Source organism: Mirounga angustirostris, unplaced genomic scaffold (genome assembly GCF_029215605.1).
Source record: "Mirounga angustirostris isolate CCGP_5_RB_7025 unplaced genomic scaffold, mMirAng1.0.hap1 SCAF_4, whole genome shotgun sequence".
NCBI classification, from domain to species: Eukaryota; Metazoa; Chordata; class Mammalia; order Carnivora; family Phocidae; genus Mirounga; species Mirounga angustirostris.
This window is the reverse complement of record NW_026991712.1, coordinates 185,480,357-185,498,931: the sequence shown is the minus strand read 5'-3', so window position 1 is coordinate 185,498,931 and position 18,575 is coordinate 185,480,357. Positions and strand designations below refer to the sequence as shown.

At 44.1% G+C, this 18,575-nt stretch overlaps 1 protein-coding gene across 8 annotated transcripts in view; it reads left to right on the top strand.

The window, feature by feature from the left end:
- LOC123860119 (calmodulin-binding transcription activator 1-like) overlaps positions 1 to 18,575 on the top strand; it is a 745,788-nt gene that overhangs the window by 69,071 nt on the left and 658,142 nt on the right. For 3 of the 8 annotated variants that reach the window (XR_010411131.1, XM_064590028.1, XM_064590027.1), the window contains one exon: positions 9,608 to 9,691. The exons of 3 other annotated variants lie outside the window; for them this stretch is intronic. Coding sequence is in view for 1 of the 5 variants with exons in the window: in XM_045898808.3 (XP_045754764.1) it covers positions 9,608 to 9,616 (9 nt within the window). In the remaining 4 variants the exon portion in view is untranslated. Of the gene's footprint in view, positions 1 to 9,607; positions 9,873 to 18,575 lie in introns of those variants that run through there. 2 more of the 8 variants (XR_010411130.1, XM_045898808.3) reach the window with 1 other exon arrangement.

Genomic DNA, 18,575 nt, shown 5'->3' with positions numbered 1-18,575 from the left:
GGAGTGGAAACATTTGTCATGTGCCCTCTAGAAAGGTTGTGCCAATTTGTATTCTCAGTAGCTGAGAGTGTCCATTTCCCCAAACCCTAACCAACACTAGGTTTTTAAAATCTTCTGTCAGGTGAAAAATGGTGTCTCTGTTAATTTGCATTTCTTTGCATATTCCTAAGATTTGGCATGTTTTGGCCGCTTGTTACTTTTCTGACTTGTTTGATCATTCTTCTGCCCTTTTTTTTTAGTAGATTCTTCATCTTTTTCTTTCTGATTTCTGTGTTTTTCTGTAAACAAGTGTGTGTACAATTTTCCTTGGCTCGTCACCTGTATTTCATTCTTAACCGACTGAGCCAGCCAGGTGCCCCACCTGTATTTCATTCTTAATTTTCTTAGCTCGTTATATATCCTCTGGCAGTCCTGTGAGTCATGCATTCAGACTTTGAATCTTTCTGGCCCAGAAAGCATGCCTAGGACAGTCTCCCCACCCCAGTTATTCAGTATTCTCCCTAGATTTTCTTATCTGTTATGTATTTTTATCCTGAGATGTTTAATATAAATAAACAGTTTTTATAAATGGGCAAGGTGAGGTAGAGCCCTAATTTCATCCCCCTCCCAATACATGCTAATTATTGAATCATTGATCCTTTCATACTGATTTGAAATGTCGCCTGATTACCTTGTGCTAAATTTCCACAGACGAATGGTTCTTTATCTTGATGCCCTCTCTTCATTGATCTGTTTAGTGTATCTTCATCAGTCCCACATTGTGTGTTCTTTCCTTACACACACATTTAATTTTTATCAGTCTAATGTATCGTGAAAATTATTGCTCCTATTCTAGTCTTAAAGATCTTTCAAAAAACAGAGTGTGACTTCATTGGCTTTTCTGAATGATCGGACACCAGTTTCTGTAAGCTGAGGTCACAATCCTTTTTTTCTTTTGGCAGCAAATGTTGTGGGTTGATGAAGAAAATGAATTAAAGCAACTTTTCTTGCCACTGAAAATAGAATTGAAATAATCTCTATCCTCCATTTCTCTAGCTGTTGTGTCCCACCTTTCCTCCCATCTTAGCACACATCAAATATAGAAGTATTTCTGGGGTGTGCTGGGTTAGTGGGTGAGTTCTCTTGAGGTCAGAGCCCACTGGGCAGGGGTCTGGGTGTCCCAGGCTCCTTGCAGAGAACGAGGAGCTCAGCATCTGTAACCCACACATGATGTGCCTTGTGTCTTTAGAAGTGCTGACCTAGGTTAAGGTATTCTAGCTTCAGGTAGTTTTCACTGTAGGTCATTATAACTTCATATGGATTTAACATTCTGAGAGCCAGACTTCTTTTTTAAAAAAAATTAATTGTGGTAAATATACCATAACATAAATTTTATCATCTTAGACATTTTTGAGTGTACAGTTCTTTGGCATTAAGTACATTGACACTGTTGTGTAACTGTCACCACCGTCCATCTCCTGAACTCTGCCCTCTTGCAGAACTGAACCTCTGTTCCGTTAAACACTAACTTCCATTCTCTCCTCCCTGCCAGTCCCTGGCAGCCTCTGTTCTACTTTCTGTCTCTGTGAATTTGCTCCAAGTTCCTCATATAAGTGGAATCATGCAGTATTTGTCTTTTTGTGACTGGCTTTTTTCACTTAGTATAATTTCTCAAGGTTCATCCATGTTGTAGCATGTAATCAGGATGTCTTTCCTTTTTATAGGCTGAATGATGTTCCATTATGTATACACCACACTTTGTCCATCCGACCATTGATGGATACCTGTCTTGCTTCCACCGTTGGGTGTTGGGATTCATGTTGCTGTGAACATGGGTGTACAAACCTGAGAGCCAGACTTCCTAGAAGAGTTGTCTTTTCTCCCCATTTTTGCCTCTTCTTCAGATACTCCAGTCTGAATTTAGCTTCCATTGTTCTGCTGAAACTTTTTTCTTAGATCACTAGTGACGTCAAAGTTGTTTAATATAAGGAGCATTTTTCAGGACTTGATTTGGTTTCTCAGATGTAGTCAAGCAAGTTGACTACGCCTTTTCCCTTGGTGTCTGGGATCGTGTATGCCCCTGGTTTTTCTCCCCACTGCTGGTTCTTCCTTCTTGATCTTTATCCAGCATCTAAAGGTGGAATTTCTTCGGGGTTTGAAACTAGTCTTTCCTGTGTGACTGTTAAATGTGAATATTTCTGGGAATCTGAGGGCCTTTACTTCTTGATTTCCATTCTTTCTCACAGCGACCCGCCCCCCCCAAGCCCAGTTCCACAGTCTCAGCCCGTCAGGCTCTTCAGTTTGTTTTCTGAGCTCAGGGCTCTCTGCAGAGCTCCACACCAGAGCTTCCTACCTGATATCTCTGCTGGAGGGTCTGACAGGCTTCTGCTTTAGTGTCTGAAACAGAACTGATTATCTTCCTCTCTGTCTCTCCTGTCTCAATAAAGGGCATCTCCCAGGTGCTCAAGTCAGGCCTGGGGGTCAATTTTAAAATAAACCTCTACAATCAGAATAGGTTTAGATTTACAGACAAGTTGCAAGATGATTTTAGAGAGTTTTTATGTACCCCCTACCCAGTTTCCCCTATTTACATTACTTTGGTATACTGGTCCCAACCAGTCAACCAATACTGATTCATTATTATAAAATAAACTCTACCCATTATTCAGATTACCTTGGTTTTCCCCTAAAGTCCTTTTCTGTTCCAGGACCCCACCCAGGATTCCACATTACATTTAGTCATCGGGTCTCCATAGGCTCCTCTGGATTGTGACCGTTTCTGACTTTCCTTGTTTTTGTTGACCTTGACAGATGAGGTGTTTTGTATAATGTCCTTCAGTTGGGTTTGTCTGCTGTTTTTCGCATCTCTAGGCTGGGGTTTGGGTCTTGGGAAGGAAGACCCCAGAGGTGTGCTGCCATGCTCATCACATATCAAGGGTGCCTGCTGTCAGCATGACTGCTCGTGATGATCTTAACCTTGATCACCCGGCTGAGGTGGTGTTGATCAGGTTTCTCCACTGTACAGTTCCTACTTTTTTCCCCTCAGAGGCCATTTTGACCCCTCCTTTTTATTTTACTCCGCACTGAATCCAAACCTACTGGTTCTGTTGCAAACAAACTTCCTTTCTGTCCAAACCACTCTTTACAGCCACCACTGCTGTCAGAGCCACAATTACGAGTGCCCAGTCGGCTTTGAGGGATCTCCTGGCTCCCGTCCCTGCCTGTACCTGGCCCCCTCGCAAGCAGTCTCCACGCAGGTGCCAGAGTGGTCTTTTAAAAACACACTTGGGTCACAGCACCCCTTTTCTCAATACTTTGATTGGTATCCTGTTGTACTTAAGATCCCAGCTTCTCAGCATGGTCTGCGAGGCCTATGGAATCTTAATGTCTGTCACCCTCCAGCCTCTGGCCAAGCCCTTCTCCCCTCCTTCTCCCTGAGTCCCTCCCACACGCTCAGGTGCTTCCTGCCACTTTGCCTTTTACATGTCGCTTCCTCTGCCTAGAAGATGGTCACCAGCCACCTTGCTGTCCTTCAGATCACAGCTGTGTGGTATTTCCTTAGGGAGAACTTGCAGGCCCCCTTGCGAGCTGAGGGCGTACCCCTCCCTGCATGGGTTTCCACAGGTCTTGCACTCCTCCTTCCCTCTGCGCTCAGGGTGCTGTGTGGGAATCCTTACTCGCTGGAGAGGACTCTCTGCCCTTCGCTGTATGCCCCAGGCACCTCTCATACGGAGCCTGCCCCAGAGTTTCATGCTCAATAAATATTTGAGTAAATGAATTTGTCTTTTATTTAAAATAGTGGATAGAACTGCAGAATGGAAACTAGTGCATCTTCCTTGTTTTAAGCATGCAAATAGTAAATATGCAAATATGTTTTTGAATTTAATTCTGTCCTTCCACTGCTTCAGATCCTACCTGTATCCTTGTAAATGCATTTGTAAGGTCCTGTGATGGGTATAGCAGTGGATGGAGAGGTGCGTATTCAACTCAAGGACCTGCCTATTCATTCATTGCCTCATTGTCCACTTGTGTGTTGGGAGCCGCGGTGCACAGAGCCCTGCACAGAGCCCGTGTGATACTTTTGGGGCCTGTGGGACACCTTCCATTCCTTCGGGTACTAAGTCATGTAGTATGGACAGGTGTAGTTTGAATTCCAGCTCTGCCACTTTTAAGGTTTATGTCTTGAACTTAACCTTTGCGCATCTGCAAACACGGGGAATAGCATTATCCCTCTTGTAAGTCCTAGAAAGAATGAGATAAGAAAAGGAATGTAAGATGATCGTGTCATAATCACTGCAATCACACAGCTAATGTTGATTGCTTTTTAGGTTCTAAACACTATGCTAAGCAGTTGATATTACTTATTGTAATAAATTCTCACAGCAGTCCTATGAAGTAGGGCTGTCGTTATCTTCATGTTATAAATGAAGAGAATGAGACTCAGTTAAAAAAATTAAAGAATTTGTCCAAGGTCATAGAAGTAGTAAGTGGTAGAACTGTTGTTACTGGAAGCCAGAACCGCATGACCTGATTTCAGAGCACAGGAAGGACTTTCTGTGTCTTGTGAAGCCACGAACCTTCCAGTGCAGCTTCATTCTTTTGGGTTTTAAAGACTTTTTCGGGATCAGTTGGCATTTTAAAAATGTTAATAGTTTTGGGAGGGAGAACCGCTTTAAGCTGTTACCAGCTGGAATTTGTTCCTTAACTTTACACTTTGGCAGTTCTGACATCTGTGACTCCATGCCTGCAGGAGGCAGGGTGTGTGTGTGTGTGGCGGGGGCGGGGGAGGGCGGGGAGGGGGAGGGGAGACTGGAAGGTGGGGTTGGACCTACCTGGGCACTTTTTCTTAAAGTGAGGATTGTGACTCTTATGGTCAGACTCACCTGGCAGTTTTACCAAAACTTCAGTGCTCAGTTCCTCTTTTGGTGCACTGAATTGTCATTTCCTAGTGGTGGGACTTGGGAAACAATGTTTACAATGACTTGGTTTAAGTAGGGGGTTCTTTCTTATTCAGCTTGAAGTTTGAGAATCAATGAATAGACGAGGAGATGGGAAAGGTAGGCATCTTGATGATCCTGACTGTCGTGTAGGAAGCCACAGAGCGGTTATTAAAAAGCACGGGCATGCGCAGTTAGTCAGCTTAGAAACAAGTAATATACAAGCAAAATATACAGTGGATGAATCTGTTTTACTTTTGTTTCAATAAATTTGTATTTGGGGGAATTTGGCGTATGTTGTATTACTCTTTTCCCCTAGTGGGATAGTACCAGAAAGGAATGCATCTTGGCTATAAGTTGACATAATATGCATTTCAAATCTGACGAATGTTTGGTGAGTTTACATATTATTTGCAAAGCCAGGAGTATGTTGTCTAAAGCTGATTTTGTAGTCTCAGAGAAGTGACATCAGAGTGCCCTGATTTTCAGTTTAGAAAATGTGGTTCCAGAGTTGGGGTTCAGCGGCTCAGTGAAAGCGGCTCTCCCGCGCTCCCCCGTGACTCCCTGCTTTCTCTGCATGGGGACCGCAGCCTGGCCGCGTGGCTCAAAGGGTGCAGGGGAGGGCAGAGTCTCTGTCTTGCGTGCCCCCTCATTCTGAAATGGCTTTTTTGAGGTATAATTGGCATATAACAAACGGCACTTAGAGTGCACGGTGTTAAGTATGCACACGCACACGCCGCGTGGACCAAGCCTGACCCTCCACTGTAATGAACGCGTTCAGCACTCTGAAAAGTTCCTGGGGGCTCTCCGCTGTCCCTTCCTCCCACTCTCTTCATCCTTTTGTGGAATCTTTGAAGCTGTTAGGCCGAAAAAATGATACTGTTGAGGATAAAATCATGGGTAGAAAGGTATTTAACCTGCAGTTTTTAGGTTTGTTTTTTTTTCCTGAGGACTAGTGGAAGTAATGTGATGATTATAACCGTAGGTTGCTCTGTCATTGATAGAAAGTTTTGAGAAAAACACACATATCTTAGAACAGACTGTCTTTGAGAAGCTTGGCAGAGATGCATTTCTAGAAAGGTTGAAGAAATGGTAGAGATGGTGACTGTTGTTGGAAGGGCACAGAGGACCAAATGCTTGTATTTTTTTAGTTTTTCAGTAGATGATATTTCTAACAAATTCTATCATGAAAGGGTAATAGGAATATAATCCCCACTTAACTGAAGGCTATACTTAGCTCAAGTGCATTTTATTCTAGTCTGTTTTATTGAATGACGTGGTGATTTATTTATTTATATTTATAGGTAAACAAATTTTTTTTTTTTGCCTCTCACTGTAATAAACTTCTGTCTGGACATTTTCTCTTTTTCACCTCTGAATACACTTGCTGAGGTTAGTTTCCGGTGAGCATAATATTGTTGAGTTACTAGACATTTGGTAAAGAAGTAGTGAGATAGATAGGGTTCTGTTGTAATGTTAGTTTCCGGCTGTCTCCTAGCTTTCTGACTCTGAATTTTCTCAGCTGTTTATTTTTCATTTCTTTTCGGTTCTCCCATGTATTTTGTTTTGTAAGTAATATGCTTGAGGTAAACATGGCAGCATTTGTGTGATGATTTAACCTCATTAGAAATGATGTTCTTTGTCCTGTGTCCTGTTTAGTTGAGAAATGAGCCAATTCTCTGTGCTTATAAATGCTGGCAGGTCCTTGGCAAAAAACAAAAAGAAACTAACCTAGAATACAAATTGAGTGTGTTGGAAAACATGTCCCTCTAAAAAGTGATCCAGACATTGAGAGCTTACTATGGGTGAGGATTTCCCTGGAAAAGTGTCCTTCACTGGAACTCTGATGACCTGATGGTCTCCTGACAGTGAAGCTTGGTTGTGTATTTCCGTGATGTTATTAGTGTGTACTATGGCGGCGTAGTTCTCCAGTTTAGATCGAGGATAGCATGCATGTTAGTTATGCCCCTAAAGTTCTGGGGGGTTAGTAGGATTTTTGATCATTCCTTGTTTAATTCAGTGACTGGTCATCATTTTGAAAGGGGACTGTCTTGCAGTAGACGAGCCCTCTGTGCCCCTTGATGTAAAAATGCCAGTTCTACCAGCGAGGGATTTGTTTTGGGTTGAAGAAGCCTCCTTAGTCTTTGCGTGCACTGCTATGTATAAATTCAGTCCATTTGTAGTCAACCAGTGCCTGGCCTCACGGAAGAAAAGGGGGCTCCTGGAGGAGACCCGAAAATGGTAATTTGGTTCCTGAGCCACTCTGGGGCCCAGGAAGGGAGCTAGGAAAATCTTTTGTATACATCAAGTTTCAGCTTGGGTCAGTCCTTTGGGAAAAAATAAAATAAAAAGCTATGCAGGTCCCATAGCTTCTAGAATTCATAGCTGACCTGTTGCTTTAACAGATTTCAGGTTAAGTAGAAAATTGCCAGATTGTTTCTGTGGGAAAACGTATTATGTTCCAAATGCCTGTCTCAGTGAAACGGCTCTGGCAACAACGCGTGGTTGAAGTGCTCCCCAGGTGTGCCCTGTCCTTGAGCCCTCCTTTTAGGCATTAAATTATATTCCAGGACCCTTGAATATTAGGGACGTACTACTTCCTGGCGGCCTTTACTTTCCTCCACCCCAATTAGCAAAATTATTCGTAGATTATTTATTGGCACAAATTTATTCAGAGCCACTTGTTTGTCAGAACTTGGGGAGAGTTCTGTTTCTGTGTGTTTTTTACTTAGATTGTCATTATTTCCTTCCGTGGAATCATCTGTGGGAATTCGGTTGGTTGTAGTGAGAGCGGTTCCTTACTACTTGGGCTGCTATCACGTTGGAATGGGTTGGTGTCTCCGCAACTTTTGGCAGGGGTTAAACTGGTACAGCATTTGGGCCAACGTATTTTTCTGAGTTGGTGAATTTTAGAAGTGATTTAGAAGATGTTAGCAGAAACCTCTCTAGGTGCTCTTTCCTCTTGTTTTAAGAAGAAATTATTTTGATAAGTACATGTGTTTTGATAATGAAGGGGTGTGTGTAGATACTTGATCTGAGTTAGTACCCTTTTTCTCATTTTCATAGGAAATCTTTTAGTAAAACACAGCTTGACTACCGTTACACCGCTGGCTTCTTGCCTCCTCCTGCGAACTGGCTGGAGCGGTGTGAGCACCAGCGCTTTTTTTGGTGGCTATCGATTCCTGCCGGAGTGCTCCCAATTGCTTGCATGCCTCCCAGCAACAAATACATATGTGACAGACTTTACGGGAGATGAGCATTCCCGAGAAATGAAATGCTAGTTTACTTTTCAGTAGCTATGGAACTTAAAAAAAGAAATCATGTTTTTAGAATCATGGCCTTAAGGCACTAACACACTTGTATCTAGTGCATGAAGATCTGCACGTTATTTTTAACAAAACCTAATTCGGGGAAACAGAAATCTGACGTTTATAGAGTTTGTTTATTTATTGATTGCTCTGAGCCATCAGAAAGAATATGCTGTTCCTTTTAATAAAATCCTTTTGGGCAGTTGTTTATATTTTAATATAGAAGTATTTTTGGAATTTGATTTTAACAAGGTAAACCCTGATGTTGGATACTGTGGGATGCAACGCAACTAGGGGCCTGGAAGAAGGGTGGTACTTAAATCAGGTCCTGTTTTACTTCGAGTGGTGACATTTATGTTCCCATTTGCCCTCCCACCCTTGAGCCATCATTTGCACTGCCGGTTAGAGCCTGCGGTCCAGTAAAATGCTGGGTACTGTGGGTCCTGAAATCAGGGAATGTAGCCTGCTCCAGTTTGGTTTTAGAGAGCTGACTAAAGATTACTGCATGATCATGTTCACTTCCTTTAGTAGTGGAAGGAATATGGAAAATATTTGCTGTAACTGTTAATTGTTACGCTTGCTGTTGCTGCAAAGTATGTATGTCGAGATTTAGACGGTAGCTTTGTGTTGCAAAACAAAACCTTAGCTCTTTTTTGTCCTTTTTAAAACAAACTATTATTCCTCTTAATGAGGAAGATGAGTAAATAATAACAAGATATTGAAGCCTAGCCTGTCAGGTACTTTTCATTGTCAGAGATTCCTGTTGTCAAGCTTCTATTAATTCTGTGTAATTCCAGTAGAACTGCAAGTTATTTTGCTTAAAATGTTTTTTCTCCCCTCTGTGCAGTGAGAGTTGAATGTGAGAACAGATCTTAATAGATAGTTACACAGTTTATTTTATCATGTATCACTTTATTGCTGTCTTCTAGAACATTGTTATACTAAATGTTCCAATAATGGAAATTTTATGCAGCTACTTCAAATGAAACAAATTTGCAAAAACTCAATTTTGGAACTCATTCCTTGAGAAGAGGAAAAAAACTCACCACACTGTGACCAAATTAGATTTCTGATATATTGGCAACTTACCAAACACTGTCATTTCCGGAAAACAGGGTGTGGGGTCCAGTGGAAATGTCAGTACTTCTCAAACACTTATAGTTGGAGATATTTTGGGTTTTAATATGATTGTATGGTTAAATTTCTACAAAAATTTTGTTGGTAACAGGTAATTGAAATTTCGTTTTGTGCCTAAATAAAAATGGCTCTACACGGAATCAGGAATGACTTGTGTTCAATTACAGGGGAGTCTTCTTTTCAAGAACTTGATTTTAAATTCTCAGAGATATTAGTTTTACTTACTAGAGCTCCTTTGTTTTGCAGAGATCATGATGCAGCCGTCCTTTTGGATTTCTTTTTAATAATGTGTGACCCTTCACCTTTGATCCCCTGACCTGCATTACCTTGGTAACCATTTCATTTTTTAATTTAATTTCATTTTTTAATTTTGGTGTACAAGCTGTAACATTTCATCTCTCAAAGTGTAACACGTTGATTTCCTCAAATAGAGATACCCCTTTGAGCGATAAATTTGCAAAATGCTGTCTTCATTTTCTGTATTAAAATTCATTTCAGTTTTTAAAATAAAGTGTAATCTGTGTTTTCATCCTTTTAAAATTTAAGTTTAGTGAGTGCATTTCCCCATACAATAGTTCTCCTTTTCTATTCATGTTTTGCAACAGCTAGATTACCTTGCTGCTCACACATAACTCACATCCACAGCAGCCAGCCGCCACCTTCTTCCACACACACCCCCTCCCTGTCAGCACGCACCCCTTCCCGTGCAGATTACCTCCTCTTTCTTTCAGAAACAGTGGCAACTTGAGTTTAGCAGTCTTAGCTGCCACGTTCCACAACCTCAGATTACATTTTATATTCTCAAATATTATTGGGACAGAGAGTTGAGCCCCTTAATTCCATGTATGGACTAGAAGATAAGAAAGTTGTCTTTTCCCCAGAAAGTACCTTTCCCCTCCTTTAATATTTATTTCTTTATTTGAGGCATAAGTTAATAACAAGCAACATTTTTAACATGGTCAGAAATGTGCTTTTGTCTCTGCTGCAGCCTGGGTAATCAGCTGCGGTGGTCTGCATACCTGATTGCTTTATGACATATGCTGTTTTGTGACTGCTGTTGAGACATTTTTAATTGTATTCCGCTTTTCAGAAAATTCTTACTCAAAAGCAAAACAAACCAAAGTCTAAAAACAAAAATCAAACTTGAGTTAGTTCTTTGAACTGGCAGGAAATTCCTAAGAAATCATGTTCCTTAAAAAATCATGTGAAATCTCTTAGCATGGTCTGCTGAAGTGCAGATTATTTTTTAAGTGTCTCATTATTTTATTCTCTAACATTTAATGCTGATGCTTTAATTGCACACAGCTGAAGCTGCTAAATGAGCACTGAAATGGATTTAAGTCCTCTCTGAGCTTTGTTGATACCTATAAAAGTTTATGTCATTCATTAGAACCACAAATTAAAATTAGTTGTAGTGAGCTGTTCATTGGAGATTGGAACTCTCATGAACACTTCTTCGGGCTGACTAGCTTGTTTTTGTCTTTTATACTTACATACCTGCAAACCTGCCTTTGACCTTGGCTATCTTTTCACAGAATTGCAAAATACCAAGAGCTGAGAAATACAAATTCTATGATTACAAAGCCAGAATGTACATGGAATGAATGTCCCGGTAGTTATGGGCAACTTACTTGTTGCCTTGCATTTTAAGTTTTTTTTTTTTTTTTAATTTTTTTTAATGAGAATGCTTTCAGAGTTGTGTAGGAATGTTTTCCAGATCCCACCCATTATTTGTTCCTCTGATGCGTTTTCCTGAGTTTATTGCACAGAGTGTGCTCTACTCGTCTTGCTGAAGCTCCCTGTAGCCAGGGAGGGGCCCCTGAGGGGAGTGGCCTGATGGTCCCCAGAGAGTCACAGGCTCCCTGTTGACAGAATCAGGGCCTCTTGACATCTTCCCCGTAGGCTCCCATGGCTCCTAGAGATAGCCAGCTACTTTATTCATCAGTCCAGTAGCAGCTGAAGAGACATAAATAGGTGCACAAGAGAAATGTTTTTATTGTGATATTTTATTTTGCAGTTAGGTCAGTTAGGTTTTCTTTAAAGTTTTCTGCTTAGTACATTTTAAGGTAACTTAATTTTTCTAAGAGAGCTAGTGTATGGACATATTTATTACTTACTTTCAAGAAGCATTGTTTATTTGGTTCGTATTTAGGGATGCTAGTAAGTTGTAAGCCACATGGATGTAGTTTTTGTAAGCCTGATTCAGAGAAAACTCTAGTCTGGGAGTCAGAAAAACCTGCTTTTGACTAGCAGGGTATCTGTATGTGCCATTTGTTCCTTTTAAGGTAGTTCTATGAAACTAAAGAACTGGAGTAGGAAGACTTCAAAAGACTGTCATGTTGATGGTATTAAAAACACTGAAATCAGTTGTGCAGTTCAACAGTATAGGAGTTTGTAAAACGTTTCATGGATTCACCTTCAGTTGTATCCTCTGTGAAATGTAGATATTATTATGTCTCCTACTTGCTTTTTAGGGTTGTTGGCAGGATAAATGAAACACTGTATGCTGCACGCCCTGGGAACCAGAGGGAAGGTGCTTTTGAAATTAAACGTCGTCCTCTGGCTGGGCCGTTGGTGGCGTGACTGTCACACCGAGAGGCAGTTGTAGTGAGGTCTGTGGTAAAGGCCAGGAGCATGGGCTCTGGGGCCGGGTTGCCTGGGGTCCAGTGCCTCCTCCCATTTCGGCCCCTTGCAAGTGGTTTGGCCTCTTTGTGCCTCGGTGTCCTCCTCTTTCAAATGGAGCTGAGAAGAATAGCCCCCTGCTCAAGAGGGTCATGGTGCGTCTTTGGGGGTGGATGTCTGTGAAGTAGCCAGAGCAGGGCTGACACGCGGGTCGGCAGTGGCTGTGGCGTGCGGGCCAGATCCTGCCCACTGGGAGAGACCCAGGCAGGGTGGGGTGTCAGTGACACGGAATTCTGAGGGGGGCCTCGCAGGAAATGAAGCTTCAGAGAGCTTCCCCGTTAGTCTCCTGACGTTGTCTGCGAGAGCCAGGTGTGCTTCCGGGGAGAGGGGCTAGGATGCTTACGGTTACTGGGCACCTCTGAAGCAGATGCAAGTTCAGGTGTGTAAAGGTAAATCTGGGCTCCTAACCGTCTAGAAAGAAAAGCTTAGATTTAAGAGCACTTAACCCTTTCATGTTAGTGGATTTTGGCTGTGGAGATGTAAGAAAAGAGACCCGTGGGAGAGACGCCCCATCTTTCACTGTTGAGCTGGCTCCCAAGGAGTCAGAAAACTGTATGAGGCTTCAGTGCTTCCTCCTAAGTTGAAGAAGTGGAAGGAAGTCACTGTTGGGGGGGCGGGGTTCACATATTTTTCCGGGTGCTTTCTGTACATTTTAATCATCTAAATTTATCTGTGAGGTGAGTGGTGTGTTCACCCTATTTTGCACCTGAGAACACTGATGATCAGGTGGTTAAATCAGCCCTCATAGGGTCATACTCCTAGAAAATAATGGAACTGGTACTTAAATCCAGGTGCTGTCCTTCTCCTGGCACCTGCTTCCTTATTTTACTGGCAGATGTGGCTGGACCACTCAGAGGAAATAGTTCTGCCGTTTGGTTGCAGGGGACTCACCCGTGTGCATTACGTCCCTTAGCCATTAGCAGCCCTGACTTAGTGACCTGCCACCACCACTGCCAGGAGGGCTCCATCCTCCATGCGGCACTTCGAGGGGCTCCATAACAGTGGCTTCCTCCATCTTGGCTGCACATCCAGGATCACTGTGCAGCTTTGAAATACGGAGCCCTGGCCGCGTCCCAGGCTCCGATCTGGCCATTCTGGCAGAATTGGTAGATTCAGAAATACAGGAAGTTTATGTTATGAACAGAAAAGAAATGTAAATAATTGGTGCACATGTAGACCTGTGCGTCCAGAACATGGGCCAGTGCTATTAATTCTATAGTTAGCTACACTGTAAGTTAAATGGGCCTTTCTGGGCCAGTTTAGTAATTCAGCCACCTGTAATCAGCACCCCTTCTGTGGGAAAAGTCCCAGCCATCCACTCCGTAGGATATAGTCCTCTGGAAGTGGGCATCTGACCATCCCCAAAACCAGGTTTGAAGTTAGTCACAGAACTGAATACAGTTAGGGGGCTCTGACTTCTTCCTCTCTCACTTCTTTTTTCTCCCATCTTGTATGCTTCCCCCCGCCCCTGTCCTTTCCCCTAGCTCCCAACTCCTTTTTCTCCTGTCCTTCCTCTTTTTCTTTGTCTCCATCCGTGGGCCAGATCCCTCTGGGTGTGTCTATCCTTTGGACCCCAAAGCACTTGAAATCCTCCAGGAGACCTAGCATGAAGTAGGTGTTCATATCGACATTTCTTTTTTTTTTTTTTTTTAAGATTTTATTTATTTATTTGACAGAGAGAGGCACAGCGAGAGAGGGAACACAAGCAGGGGGAGTGGGAGAGGGGGAAGCGGGCTTCCCGCTGAGCAGGGAGCCCGAAGCGGGGCTCGATCCCGGGACCCTGGGATCATGACCTGAGCCGAAGGCAGACGCTTAACTGACTGAGCCACTCAGGCGGCGCTATCGACATTTCTTAATATGTCTTCATATTGCTCTTTTAGAGGAGTAAGCACTACCCCTCATTAGCCTGAACACTGTCAGCTTTCGTAGGCGATTCACTGAATAGGACGGAATGTGGGGCAGTAGGATGGACTTGACCGTTCTCGAGGCACTGGTATCAGACTTTTAGTGTGTTTGCCGCCTAGTTTTTTAGAGCTGGGCTGTGAGGCCATCTGGGACCTCTCACGGTGTTCCTGAGAGGGGAAGGCCTTTCCTCGGGGCGCTTCGCTGGTCCAGATGTGCTGCTTGGGGCGCCTCCCCCTCCGTCACACTGACCGAGGGGAGCAGAGCAGAAGCTGGGACACCTGTGTGTGTACCATTCACTGCCTCGAGAGATGGTAGGGAAGCAGCCAGCCCTTCTGCGTCGGTGCCCCCTGCCCCCTCCCGTGAACAGCTTCTGCGGGGCGGAGTGCTTTGGTGTGACCTGAGGGCCTCCTCACGGCCCCCATCCGGCCACCATAGGGGCCGTGCTGATGGAGGTTAGCCCTTGTTCAGGCATCGTGGAGACCGGGAGACCCACTCCAGGGACGAGAAGGCGGTTTTGCCATTCTTCAGCGGCATCAGCTCTAGCCAGAGAGGGAGTTAGAGGACGAGAGGGGACAGCAGTGTGGCGGCATAGTCAGGAGATCACAGGAAACGTCTCCTGTTTGTTCTCATTTGTGCTTCTTGTTTCCCTGGGGAACTGGACTGTGGGACATGCTTCAGAATCCCAGGATTCCTAGACCAGACTTGTCACTGTGCACACATCTTTACCTGGGTTCACAGATCCGCCACACGATGACAAGGAAGCACACACGTGCCTCCCTCAGAGCTTTGGTTATTCGGGTTTGATCATCCAGTCCTTTCTCTCTTCTGTGCTGGTCCTTTCGAGTACTTTACCCCTCTTCGCCCTTCATTTTTCCAAGGAGAGACCTGAGTGATTGTTTTACTTCTCTCGCTACGGCGGCAGGAGGCCTGGTAGGGAGGGTTGGAGCTCGGGCTGGGCTGTTTGACGTGGTTTTGCCTGCTCGAGTACATGTTGCAGCATCTGGTACGGGAGCTTGCGTGTAGTAGGCGCTCAGCAAACACTCGCGCTTTCCGTTCTCATTAGCACAGGTAATTAAGAACAGGAGCTGATAGACTGCACGTATCTGTGCAGAGATATATCTGTAATTAAAGTTTTAATTAAAGAAACACCAGACCAGGCAGATGGTTCTTATGCCTGCATCCTGTAAACCAAACAGCCATGGCTTTTTGATCTTGCAAATAAGCAAAGGGGAGACTAGCATCACCCGTCGACAGCACCAGAGGGGAGGGGGACTCGTATTAACTAGCCATAATCTAATTTTGGTAGTACTCTATGTGATGCCAAATCCAGGGATAATCACTGCAGTTTGAAATGGAAATACGATACATCAAAGTTATGTCCCAGCCGAAGCTTTTAAGCCTCCAGTCAAGGGCATTACCACAGCCCAGCTGGTATATCACAAGGCATGTGGTTTTGTGCTAGATCACAAAAGCTGACAAAGTGTTATTTAGGATCATCAGCTAAATACAGTATTAGAGTGCTATCATCCTGATTTTTTGGGTTTTGCCACCTTATAGCAATGCTGTATTGAGATATGGGATGTGTGCCTGCTTGGCTCATGCAGGTCCTCTGTGCTGTTTATGTCACAGTGACCTTAATGACCAACCAAGTGCAGAATTTAAAAAACAAGACCACCACAGGGGATAACAGAAAAAAACTTAATCTCAGGTCTTACCATTTAGAACAGCCTCCACCCAGGGAGCCCCATGAACTTGTTCAGGTCGTGCGCTGTTAGCAGGAGGCCTGAGCAGTGCAGAGAAGAGGCTTTGGGAGGTCCGCGCCAGTTCACCTTAACCTCCTGGGGTGCATCCACTACTTAGCCCCCAGTTTCTTACCCATCCTTGTGATCATTTACTTCTCCATGCTCATGATTTTCTTGCATTACTGCATTGCCGGTGGGCAGTTCTGTAGCTCAGTTAGATGCCAGTTAATATAGGTATGTTTTTACCACCTACGTCTCACTCATTTGTTTTCTGCTTGGTAGAACCAGTGTTGAAGATGTTCATTTTCTATTTCACTGTGAAACATCTTAGTTTAGAGGGTTAGGAGAGTAGTTTCTACTTTGCTTAATGGTAGGTGACCTTATCCCTGTTTCTTTTAAGGCGAAGTAGGGCTCCCACCAGAAAAAGCCCATGCACACCGGGGTGTATATAGGTATCTCCACATTAAAGACCATGTCACAAAGTGGTAGAACACAAAAGTACTTCAACTCATCTTCATGCCATCTGTAAATCAGAACTCCGTCATCCTAGCAGAAATGCCAAATCCATGAACCCATGACGTGCTGTGAGTGACACGTGTATGACGGGTAGAGAGAAATGTATTTGTCATCTTTTTGCTTGGGGAAGACTTCAGTTATTTGGGGAGATACTGTGTGTTTTCAGAAGAAGCCAGTTCAGTGTAAGCTACTTTGAATAAATGGTCTTCGGTGTTTGTGTCCAGGAAATATTGTCAGACCCATAGAGAAGTGCTCCTAGATAGTGAGTTGCCATTTTACGTGCAGAATTTGAACCTGATTGGCTCTGAAGTCTGTTTCTTCTCTCACCTGGTCAGAGACCTGAGCATGTAACCCTGGCGTGTATAGCACGGTGTTCGGTTGTAGGAGGTTTCCTAGGAGGCGATGGGCACCCCGGGAGCGCCTCCCTTCAGGGTAGCAGATTGTTGTTTCTCCACAGGGAGAAGGAAACATCAGCAAACAAACCCACCTGGAATAGGAGGTTTTTAATTTCTTATTCTGTGGTGGGCTTGGAGAGAGCTTTTGTTCCCTCTGATACCTGGGTGCTGATGGAGTGGGCAGTGGCGTGTTGTCTACCCTCCAGTGACTTAAATTCAGACACTTGCTCTTTGGTTCAGTATTTATTGAATGCCTAGTAGCAGGTGCTGTCCTAGTTACCAGGAATAAAGCAATCAACAAAAGAAGGCCATTCCCCTCAAAAAGCTTATTTTCTGGTTGGGGGGGAGGGGTCACAGCCAATAAGCAAAACAAAAAATAAGTAACAGTAATTGAGTGATTATATGTGCCAACATTTATTCACTAGTTACTCCTCAGAGCACTGAGGAAGCAGGTTCTCTTGTCCTCGTTTTGCAGGCGAGGAAACCGAGCTCCAGTGCTCAGTGTCCCATAGCAGGACGTGGTGCTGCTGGTCTTCCAACCCCAGTGACCTGCCTCCGGCTTTCCTGCTCTTCACACCATGCGATTTTCTCTTTTAAACAACGGCCTAATGTGTTTATTTCTACATCAACACAGAAATGTTGATGCTACTAAGTGTGATGAGGAGCAGTGAAGCAAAGTGAACCTTCGGGAGGGCGCCTGGATGTCGGCCCGGGGGTGTGCAGGTGTGTGCTCTTTGAGAGAGTGTGACTTGAGCAGGTGTCTGGTAAGGTGATTTGAAGGAAGTGACACAGATCCAAGTAGTATCTGGAGTGGGAGTACTTCAGGCAGAGGGAAGGCGGAAGCAAAGGCCCCCAGGTGGATGTGGGTTTGGCAGTAGCGGAAGAGAAGCAAGGAGAACAGCAAGGAGGCCGGTGTGGCCGCTCTGAGTGGGTGTGGTGAGAAGAGTAGGATGAGGTAGCCAGGGCCTATGTTCCACAGGGCCTGGTGGGGCACAGTAAAGTCTTCTGATTTTAGTGAATGAGAACGGAAGCCATCCGAGAATTGCTGAGCAGGAAGACACCATGATTTCAGGGATCCCTCTGAATGCCGTGCAGAGAACAGTCTAGGGCAGGGGTTGGCAAACCGTCACCTGAAGGCCAAATCCAGCCAGCCACCTGTTTTTGTGCAGCCAGCAAACTAAGATGCTTTTTACGTTTTTTAAATGGTTGAGAAAACTAAGATGAATAATAATTTGTGGTACATGAAAATTATACGTAATTCAAATTTCAGTGTCCATTTAAGTTCTAGTTTTACTGGAATAGAGCCACGCTCATTCGTTTGCATATTGTCTTGAGTCTGCTTTTGAGCCTGCAACAGCTAAGTTGAGTGGTTGCAACAGAGACCATCTGGCCCACAGAGCCTAAAATATTTACTATCTGGCCCTTTAAGAAAGAGTTTGCTGAGCCCTAATTTAGGGCTGTAGGGATGGAAGGAAGGAGACCAGTGAGGAGACTGTTTCGAGGGCTGATGGTGGTCCGGACCAGGGCAGTGAGAAGTGGTCAGATGCTGGATGTGTTTCAGAGGAAGGGCTGACAGGTTGTGTGCAAATATGAAGGGTTGGGGTGGATGCCAATGTTTCTGCACTGAGCAGCTGGGAGAATGCAGCTTCTCTTTGCTGAGATTGGGAAGCCCGTGGGAGCCGCAGGTTGGGGAGAAAGGGTGAGGAGAAAGCAAGAGTTGTGTTTTGGATGTGTTAACTCTAACATGCCAAGTGGAGGTGTTGACTAGGCAGTCATATATATGAGTTGTAATCTAGAGGAGAGGCCTAGGCTCGAGCCAGACTTCTCAGTGTTTTCAGCATATAGAAGGTTCTTACTTGCTCTGGGATGCATGGGATCCTGAAGGGGGTGTGGATAGGGAGAGGTGTTCAAACACGGAGCACTGGGGTGTTAAGAGGAAGGAGGAGGAGAAAGCAAAGGAGAATGGGAAGGAAC